General features: G+C 27.3%; 1 protein-coding gene across 1 annotated transcript; it reads left to right on the forward strand.

The window, feature by feature from the left end:
• Nucleotides 1–1616: 1616 nt before the first annotated feature.
• LOC106686444 (uncharacterized) lies at nt 1617–10754 on the forward strand. The gene is made up of 9 exons (XM_014429769.2): nt 1617–1937; nt 5396–5428; nt 6994–7176; nt 8087–8156; nt 8233–8285; nt 8882–8917; nt 9026–9140; nt 10438–10508; nt 10595–10754. Exons 3-9 carry the CDS (start codon nt 7105–7107, stop codon nt 10646–10648), a joined length of 471 nt encoding a protein of 156 aa, XP_014285255.1. The 5' UTR covers nt 1617–1937; nt 5396–5428; nt 6994–7104; the 3' UTR covers nt 10649–10754.
• Nucleotides 10755–11604: the final 850 nt, after the last annotated feature.

The following is an 11604-nucleotide window of genomic DNA, read 5'->3' on the forward strand; positions in this document are numbered from 1 at the left end:
GTGGCAGATTGTAATATCTATCAATAAATAAATCTATCAATTTAAAAAAAAAAAAAAAATTATGAAACAGGGCCCAGAAGTGGCTATACCATGGCAACAAGTACTTCTCTTACAGCGTCTGAGAGAAAAAGCAGTGAAGAAGTTTCTGCCGAAGTTTCAGAAAAAAATAACCGACTTCTTTAAAAAAAGATTGATTTTTTTAATTTCAAACTGTCAAATTTTCAATAAAATATGTAAAAAAAAAAAATAAAAATAGTTTTGTACATTTATATTGTTGAATTGTTTTACAACATTTTTCTTAATACTCTCCGTGATCTGAAACCCCCCTGTAGCAATTCGTTCGGATTACTATATTATTACACTGTATATAATTTGGTTAAAAGTGGTGCCACTTTTTTCCTTCCTTATTTTAGCAGCTCGAGATTGATTCCCTCTATAAAAGTTATATTGCCGAACCTCTCCGTGTACTACTTCGTCGTCTATATATTAGTATGAAATCCACTCAATTACAGGAACTTACACCTAAATGCTGGCGCACACTAGTATAGAAACCCAAAATTCGTGGCCAGAGGTTGTGGTATATGCTGTAGCCTTCAAAACCTATCCAATATTTATTTAATTAATTAGTTTCGAACAATATTAATTCATCGCAACAGTTAGGATACAAAGGTTAGTAATTTTTTTTTTACGGCTAAGTAAACAATTTAACTATATTTATAATTGAATATATACTATAAATATAGTTTATAAAATAAGATATAAACTAGTTATTGGATGCGATTTTTTTTCTTTTGATTCAAGTTAACAATTTACCTATTTTTTTATAAAAATAAACCAATAGCTATTGGATCTTTATCTTATATTTTCAATTACACGACTTAGTAGATGATTTAACAAGATTCATGAAATAAATTGTATGGGTCAGTGTTTTTCCCTTTATGTTTTTATAACTTAGAAAACAATTTAACTATTTTTATAATATATAATATATAGGTTTAATTATGAGTTTTGACATTTAATGCTTGATCTACTCTTTGGATATACAAACGAAGATTCTCCTGAATTTATTGCGTCGACTTGATTAGACTGATTTAAATTGTTTTCAAATAAGAAACTGTTTCTTACTCCTTTAGTATTACGTTCTAATGTCCATTCTCGTCTTGAATTTCTCCCAAAAGGCAAAAATCCCGTGTTGAATGGGTGAGTAATTCATTTTTAAAAGCTTTGTAAAGTCTGGTTAAGAAGTAATTGTTCCCACCTTTTTTGAAGGAGTGGAAGTAAATAATTAACATTTTAAAATTATATAGGTAACTTAACAATTAAAATTAAATGTTTTTTTTTTATATATATTTTAAAAAGATTAATATTTAGCATTATTTGTAATAATTTGTATCTACTTGTTCATTAGGCTGTGGTGCGTGGTAGCGTCCCTCTCAGGATTTTATATAGCGTTCATCTTAAGAGTTTAACTTAAGATTTTACCTGTCTGAAAGCTATGATTTTATATTTAGAATATTATTTAATTTCATGCGTGATAACAGTACTTTTAACCATTTAGAATATCTTCTTCAATTAATTGATTTTGTGTCAGAAAATAATATTGAAACCCATAGTCAGTATTACTCTTATTACTATTCATAAATAGTAATTCATTCAATACTCTGCCTACAATACATACATTACGAAGTTATAATTATAGTTGAGTAAGCCAAGTCCTAAAAATTAATTTATCTCTACACCAGAAACGACTTACTCCACTGTCATTCTAACCTTCTCATATAATTAAGGAACAGTGTTTGTGGTGAAATTAAATACCTATCAATGATATAAACCTTAAAAATTACAATTAGAAAGTGTAGATAATTAAGGAACAGATAAATGTAATTAATTACCTGTGCATTGCTAGGAGATTGAATTTATCATATCCAATCCTGATTGTAAGTGTAATGGTGAAGAGCTTTTATTTTATTAATTTACCAAATACATCAATCAATATTTAGAATAATATAAATAAAACGCCTAAATAGTAAAGCGATTATGTTTTAATATTTTTATTCTTCCCAAATTCTTTTAATAATTAATAATTAACTTTAAAGGTCAATGTGAAAATTTAAAATCATTGTGTAAAAATAAATAGTAAATATCCTGCTAGATTATTATTAGATGAATGAGTAACAAGCAATAAACTGCAACATAACAAATAATGTACCTATGCATACACTTTTACAACTTTTTCATAACATTATTTTTAAATTTAAGAAAATTACGAAATCAAACTAAATATTTTATTTTTCTCATGATTACATTTTCTTTGTATAATTCTGTACCACAGAGCCAATGCATAGTAACTAAAATGTAAATGATTATAATGAAAGGAAGATGGTGCGGGTGCAGTCAAAGAAAAACTCAAATAGTCGTAAAATTATTTATTATGAACGAATGTTTCGCCCCACATTGCAGGGCTTCATCAGCGCTAAAAAAAAAAAAAGATGCAAACACTTAAATGATTCCTTCTGGTGAAAGAGATAAACATTATTACAACCAGTGCTAAATGTTATGTTATAGTCAGAAATACTTTAATCTTAATCTTTTTAATTAATTTTTGATTAGGTTGAAAGCATAATTTTACGATCTGCATATACTTTAAATACGTGCAAACAGAGTAACATTAAATCCTGAGAGAGAGAGAGAGATGTGTACATAAAATGAATGTAATTATTATTTGCTGGTTATAAGATTTTTTTTTCTTTCTTTTTTTAAAAAAAAAACAAAACATTGAAACTCTAAAATACCAGTATATAACTAACCATATATAGCAATGTTTTGTCACTTTAGACATTGAGTCTCATTAAAACACATTAATCAGGGGCAGCACATATAAATCCAAGATACCTATTTTAACAAACTGCATTTATGTGATTAGACACATACCACTGTAAACACTTAAATGATGTAAACATAAAGGAACAAAGTAAATGAAAAATTAAAGATGTACAGTGAAACATAAAATGAAATAAGAATAATAAAAGATTTTAGACAATTATTAATTTTTATTAATTAGAATTTTTAGACCTTTTATTATTCTTATTTAATGTTACATTTCACTGTACAACTTTTTAATTTTTCATTTACTTTGTTCCTTTATGTTTACATCATTTAAGTGTTTACAGTGGTATGTGTCTAATCACATAAATGCAGTGTGTTAAAATAGGTATCTTGGATTTATATGTGCTGCCCCTGATTAATGTGTTTTAACGAGACTCAATGTCTAAAGTGACAAAACATTGCCTATATATGGTTAGTTATATACTGGTATTTTAGAGTTTCAATGTTTTGTTTTTTTTTTAAAAAAAGAAAGAAAAAAAAATCTTATAACCAGCAAATAATAATTACATTCATTTTATGTACACATCTCTCTCTCTCTCTCTCTCTCATAGGATTTAATGTTACTCTGTTTGCACGTATTTAAAGTATATGCAGATTGTAAAATTATGCTTTCAACCTAATCAAAAATTAATTAAAAAGATTAAGATTAAAGTATTTCTGACTATAACATAACATTTAGCACTGGTTGTAATAATGTTTATCTCTTTCACCAGAAGGAAATGAATGATGTGGGGTTTTCTGTATTTGATAAAATACTGTATAATAAATAAGAAACTCCTTATATTAATCAAATATCTAATCATACAATATTATTCAAATGTACACATTTGATATAACATATAATATGTTACATATGATGTCACATATAATCAGTGACGTTGCTGAAATAAATTATTGGGGGGGAGGGGAGAAGATTTCCCAACGGTTTTGACTGTATTTTTCCAACTTAACCGAGGTCTGTATTTCATGAAGTTAACCCTTTTCCTCAACAGTTTTGGAAAATTAGCCTCTCTAAATTGCATTTATTAGCAATTTTGATCTTGAATAATGTTTTAACGTAATTTTCATGATTTGAAGTAGGTTCTCAAATTTCCAAACTTTTGTGGTTTTTAAATTTATTGGGAGGATGAAACCCCCTATCCTCCCTCCCTGTAACGATGGCCTGGATTATAACAATACTTTTAATCATCAACAAAATTTTCAACTAATTCATTAACTTTTTTGTGTGAAAAATGGTATACCAAAAACAAGAAGATCAATTGAAGCCCAAAGAATCATAAACTTCTTTACAAAGCTCTCTATCCCCTCCTGCTAATCCTAATTTATCCCCTCCACCACTTCCTTTCCAAACCATAGCCTGTCTTTCTCAATAACAGCTTCAAGTGATTTTATACTTCCATGTCTATCCCGATCTCCTTCTTCTGACCGCACACCATCTCCTCTGCCAACTTCCTACCATTACTGTTCCCTCTCCCCTCCATCATCTGATAGCACAGTTCCTTCTCCTTTGAAGTCCTTCTCCATTCCATTCACAGTCTCCTTTGTATTCTCCTATATTATCTTCTTCTCCACAGTCCTCCATTCCTTCCTTTCTCTTCTTCAACCAGTAGTACACTCCCTTGCCCACCCCAAACGCCTTCTCCTTACTCCCTACCATCTTCCTTTCACCACTATCCTCTGTCTCCTCCAATAAGTCCTACTACAAACTGCACAGTTCCTCGTTCATGAACTCCTTCCCCTCCCCAAGCTCTCTCCCCTATTCCGGTAAGTATATGCATATTTAGTAACAAACATTAATTAATGAGAAAGTATATACAAATTTAAGAAAATATGATAAATAGGAGTTTATTAATTGCATTATCATTAGGTAAACTTTAATGGTAGTATGTAATATATCTAAATAAATAACTTTTTTATTGACTATTTACAATATAAATTTGGTTTACAATTTGGAATACAGTAATCAATTCTGTCATGTATTCTAAAAGTATTAGAAGTTTTAATAATTTTTATTTAAGAGAGGAATATAATATTAAAAGTTGTCCCTTATTCACATTTCATTTCCTTTTTCTTTCTTGTTTTAGTTTATTCAACATAAAACTAGAGCTTTATTGAAAAAAGACCTAGAATTTACATTATGCCATATAAATCTGTGATATAGAGAATATTTAAAATATGTAAATATATATAAAAAAAAATCATAGTATAAATAAAGTCATGATGTCCGTTAAACTGTTATGGTCAAGATGATTTAAAGAAATTCTCTTCCTTTTCTATTTAAAAACAAATTTTTTTCTTACTCAAAAATATGATCCTGAACTATTTTATGTTTAAAATCATCTATAATGAATCCCAGTAATATGCAGATTTTTTTTTTAAAATTTATAGTTGCTAGTCAAATTATTTTTGAACAATTACCCCATTGGAATTACCTGTATTTTAAAAATGACACATAAATAGAATAGAAATTATTATTATCCTTATTAAATATAATTTTCTTTTTTTTCAGATGGGCAAATCAGCTACTAGGAGGAAGATGGGGGTAAATTATTTTTTTCTCATTTTCCCAATAACAGAAAGAGTATTTATATTAATAAAAAATTGGGAAACCAATTACTAATATTTTAATTTCTATACTAAAAAATCAAAATAGAAATCTAACTAAAAATAAATTTTTCAGTAATTTTTTTTATTAGAAATATGAATAGGATAAATGCTCCTGCACCTAGACTACTTCGAACTATATCATGAAAAATAAGTTCAGTACTTTTTTTTTTCAGATTAGTTATTCTTAGTTCTTTTTATATTCTTGAAATCATGTAGAAGTTGAAAATTATTTCAGTGCAATATGTGTATTCATATTTGAGCCCTTAAAAATAGGGCTTCTAAAGGGCAATAATTTTAAAATTTAATAAATACGTCTTTTTGACATCAATTAACATAAAAAACAATAAAACATTCAAACAATTACTTTATTTCACGAATAGGCAGAAATGATGGATTGTAGAACATATAAAATAAATATAAACCATAATTTATAAAAATTTCATAATAATATTTTTAACTGTTTTATTATTTACCAGAATAAATCATGCAACCATTAGCTATTCTACTATTTAAAGCCAGAAAGATTCACTTAGGTTCTGAAAAACAAAGGAAAATAGTAGGATTGTTGTTTTTTTTCTCTATGTCACTAAAAATGAACTTGACTTGTATATTAGAGATATGTTTACCAGATTAGTTGAAATAGTAAAAATGGGAAGTGACCATCCCTTATTTGGAGGCATAAGCTACAGAATGGGTAGTTGAATCCAGTCATGCAACTAAGATACCTGAAAAACCTGATTATCTAAGATAATCCTACGCTTTATCATTGATGATGTTATTACTGTAATATAGTCACTCTAAAAGAAAAATTTGCAGACCTTTTACTTTTCAAAGTCTTGCAAAATGCAACGGATCATATTGGAGGCTTCAACCTTATAATAAAAACCACTTCTTTTTCATTAAAAAAAAAATATGTAATGTCAATATACCACATGAAATTATACTTTAAAAAACTAAAACAAACATTAAATTCTATTATGAAAAACACTTTTATTATAATGAAGTCCTGCACTAAATGGTGTAAAAAAAGGTTTCCAACAACATTAGTGATAATTGTTATTTTGTTATCCACAATATCAAGTATTTCTGTTATTTTAACTCAATTTTCTGGAAATGAATTGAAGCTGAAATTACTAGAATGTTCTTTTTTAGTCCAATAGCTCTAGTAACAAAGTGATTGATTAAAAATGGGGTTGATTTATAGATCTCTAGTTGACTAAGTTACATTGATATTAGTTTTATTCCAATTTAAGAATACTATTTGAAACCAGAGTGGAAAAGTAGAAATTTATCAATTTTATAAATAGAAAAATAAAAAAATAAAAGTATTGTCTCCATCAATTCTGTTGTTAAAGAATACTGTATTGAAAAAAAAAATTAACAGCCAAACTGAAGGTAAATTAAACAGAACAACTAATTAAATTTATTGCTATTTTTAAATATTTACTTTTTATATTTATTTTAAAGTTTATTAAACTAAATATTGTTTTGATAAATTAGAAATTATGTTACCCATGGCTTGGGTGGGGTTGGGCTATATAAAGGAAGCAAACAAGAGCCTCTCCTTCTTGTGCTGAGGGAAGCTTATGAAGAAGGTTTTACTGTAGGCGCATGATGAAGTTTGATATATCTGTTGTTTTGACTGTCATTGGCATTATCACTACACTTTTTGGCCAGATCAGGGTAAGCTATATTATAATTATTTTAGTTCAATAGTTTCAAAGTGTTAAAATATATTAAACAGGTTTTTTAAAAAAGTTTAATAGCCAAAGAAAAACTAACAAATGATTCCAATGATGTAGGACTTTTTTCTAGTCCATATGCTCAATAAAGAAATGAGGCATCTTTTAATTGTTGATGGAAAGTTTAAAATAAATAAATACCACTTGCTTAAAATGGGTCATTCTGAACTACATAACATGGTTAATATATCAGTTGATTGTATTCTCTATAATTTGCATAATAAAAATATCAATATTAACAAAATTAGTGTCAAATAATAAGTTTTTATTTTATAGGATGGAGCTAAAATATTGAAAAAAAAAAAAACTAACTATACACAAATTTTGAGGTATTCAACATGGTGTCCAAAATGGCCCCCTCTGTTAAGTACTTAATTATTTCAACTTGGTTCTTATGATATATCGAATAAAATGTTTTGGGGGGATTTATAATTCCAAAAAGTGAACTAAATTGCTGAAAAGATCAAACTTGATTATCTTAACTGAAGGAATTAGATGGATGAGATATTCAATATTAAAAAAAATTAAATTAATTTTGTTAGTAAGGCAACTAAAAGGAATTTAAATATTTTGGAAGACTTATTGATTTTGGATTTCTGAACACACTTCCAATTTATTACCATTTGTTTCTCATTCCACAACATATAAACGATTTATCATCAAGGAGTCCATGGAATAACACTTTCTCCTGAATAATAATTGTTTATAGTTAAAAGCGAGTACTTTTTATCTCAAATTTTATAGATCAGTTTAACAGTACATTTAAAAACAAGATACAAACATCAAGATGAGACTAACAAGTTATAATATTACCTTGTTAATTGTATAATATATATTTTTATGTTATTTAGTGCCATGAAGAATATGCAAAAATAAAAGAAGTCTTCGGGCAATGTTCTCATGAACTCATAAGTAGACATGGTACACATTTTTAATATTTTTTCATAACTTTTCATGATGGAAAGCTTTAAAGTCATTAATTTTTTTTTTGTTACAGAACTTTCTAAAAGAATTGAGAATGGGCCAGATAATCTTAATTATAAAGTTAAGGTAAAACTTATGTTTATTAACATCTATTTGTAGGCCATTTTCTTGTCCTTTTAATCATCATATATTTTCTACATTATCTGCTTTTAATATCCATTATTCCTTTCTCACTTGTTAAAGGTTAAATTGGCTGATAGTTATTATGTCTTAAATAAATATTTGGTAACAGCTAGTGATTGGTCATGAATCAATAAAAAATTCCTAAAATTAATTCTTGATGACCATTGAGTTCATCCTAAATAAGATTGTTCAGTATTCCACTTAGGTTAGGAAATAATGCTGAATGAGAAGTTTCAATGACCCAAGAACAGTTTTCATTTACTCCGAAGACAGCAAGAATATCCTATAGAGGGTGGTTAACTTTCTATTGATAATTAATAAATTATTTAGTCAACAAAAATTCCATCTTTTTTCTGTTTGTTTTTAATAACTACATCAATCTCCCCCCCCCCTTCTAAAAAACTTAGTGAATACCATCCTTATTTTGAGCATTAACTCTTATTTAAACTGGCTGGATTTTGTTATGAATTATCGAGGTTATATAGATTTTAATATCCCTTTATCAACATTTTAATTTTTTTTTTTTTTTTTTTTTTTAGTGTTGGATAAGGTGTGTGATGGACAAATTTGGAATGGTAACTTTTTTGGGGGTTTATTTCATTGATACAATTTTATAATTGCTATTAACTTATCATTTGATTTGTAGAATATATCTTTGTATGTTATAATATCATTTTTCATAGATCAAAAAAGGCAAAATTGATTGGGAAGGCTATAAGCATTTCTCAAAGCAAGATCTAACTGTTGAGGAAGATAAAGATAAAGTTGATGAGATTGCTCTGATATGCAAAGTTCAAGGTGTGTGGCAAAGCCATTACTAATGTGAAAGCAGTTTGATTACCAATAATGCTTAATCACAACTAGAGACCAGATTTTTGTGCAATTACATCTTTTGTTCTTTAGCTTCAAATTATGCCAAACTTCAACAGAAATTTGAATAAAAAAAAAAAAAAACATTCAAATTAATTTTATAATGCCCAAAATTATTTTTTTGAAATTTTTAGAAAATTGATTTTTGTTGCATAAAATTTAATACTTGAAATAAATTTATCATACCTGTTTCCAATTTTATCCACTTTTTCAATGTTGCTCAATTTAACTAATTTATTTTATCAGAGTTTCCTCTTCCTGGTTTTATAAAATGTTTCAAAGGTGATATAAGACTTTTGACCTTTGACCCCATCACTAATTCAGGGCAGGTGGCTGGGAATCCTTCCCTTCTATTATTTTTGGTGTTATGAACTTCAAAAAAGGACAAGTAAATACAAGTGACAAATGTTCTTGGAATAGTATTAATCAGTGGTTTTGTGTAACTATGTAAAATTCTCTCTTGAATAAGATTGTTATAGAGTTCAGTGCTATTTTTTTTCAACATGGATTCCCAGTCCATTTTTAGTCCTTCATTGTTCCATCTGATTTTGTTGTGACGAGCGGGAATTTCGATTTTTTTGTATAATACAATGTTATATTACTCATGTATATTATTTAAAAATATTATAAGACAAAAAATCAATTAGTTTGATCTATATAAATATATTACTACATTTTTAATCAAACTTTTAAAAGTTGTACATTGGTTGCTTTTTTGGTTAAAATTAAAAGGAGAATTTTGCTGGGAAGAATGTTTTTAAATATTCCTTTCTACATAGTGTCTTCCATATTTTTTCTAAAACTTAAAATTCAGGTAGTTTTGAGAAGTTGATAAATTAAATTCCAGCCTTCATAATAGGAATATAAAATCATAAAATATAAAATCATAGGAATATAAAATACAATAAACTTGATTATCGCCGGACTTAGGTGGTTTGTACACATTTTGGAGTTTTACTGTACGATTTTGCACATTTTGAGTTTTTACTGCACAATTTTGCTTATTATGGTTTTTTAACTGAAAGTTTTTTCATTTATTTACTGTATAAAAATCTGGTCTTGGAAATTTTACTTTCCTTATATATTTTAATAATGAATTTGATAGGTATTGGTGATCAAGTTAATTTGCATTAGTTGGTTTTTATAGTTCTATGTGTTATTATTATTGCTAGTATATTTGAAGCTTCTGCTATTATATTATTGATCTGAAATTTTTACTTAACAGTTCAACAAGAAAAAGATGAATGTCAGCTTGCATATTCTGCAGCAGTTTGCCAAATCCAGAACTGGAAGGCGGTAATTAAAGAGTGAAACAAAATAATTTACGATTTAGGAAATTTTGTAAAATTAGATGTACAGTAAAAATAAACTTTATTTTTCAGCTTGATTTCAAAACAAAAGATGCAGCAGTAAATGAATTGGCATTTTTATTATGATTAAGGATACACTATGGGATAACCATTGGCTAGAAATGGAAATCTGATATGTTTTGCATTGATTATACATCAAATATATTTATGTTATTAAACAAAATGCATTATAGACCTGTTTCATTTATTATTATCCCATATTTTTAAGGAACGAAACTTGTTTAAAGAAGTCCTGTAGATATTTGTGACAAATTTAGAAAAATTCTAATTCTGGGAAATTTATTGTAATCTAAAACTATTGAAAGTGGCACAACATATATACCATGTCATAAAAAATTCAATTATTGCACAAATGTTTGGAAATATAATTTTATAGATCCAAAGAGATAATATCATAAATATAGAAAGATCCCAAGAGATAATATAGACAAATATTTTTTTTTACAAATTGAAATTTTTAAGAAATTCAATTTAGGATTCCAAAGTTACTTAAATATGGTTAATTATTTTTGTTTAGCATTACCTGAATAATGTAGATTGTAAGTGTGAGGTTTAATGGTTTAAAAAAAAAAATTATTGTGAAAATCAAGTCCAAATTTGTGGATGTCTCAAAATTTCAACTTTTATGCCTATTGAAGACAGCTAAATTGTAAACCAATCTCACAAAGGTTACTGCTGAACAAACAAAAATAATATATTTCTCAAATTTTCATATTAAGCACACTCCAGTTTTGAAAATATTACAAAATTAATTAGAAAACAATATGGCATCCATTGGAATAATTTAAAATAATAAAATTGATCATTTACAAAACTAATGATTTTTTATTGGGAGACATGGTATCATTTGGGCTAACGCTTATAATCTCCAGCAAATGCTAGGCTAAAAAAACTATGTTGATGGGGAAGGAGGTTTCCGTAGGTAGAAATTAACAATTGGAACAATAATAGTTAATTAATGAGGTGTAAATAGTTGACCGTAGATTACTGATTGGAGAAGATGGTCGGGGGGGGGGGTGCAG

The sequence above is a fragment of the Halyomorpha halys genome, unplaced genomic scaffold (genome assembly GCF_000696795.3).
Source record: "Halyomorpha halys isolate HHAL.00 unplaced genomic scaffold, Hhal_1.1 Scaffold36.1, whole genome shotgun sequence".
NCBI classification, from domain to species: domain Eukaryota; kingdom Metazoa; phylum Arthropoda; class Insecta; order Hemiptera; family Pentatomidae; genus Halyomorpha; species Halyomorpha halys.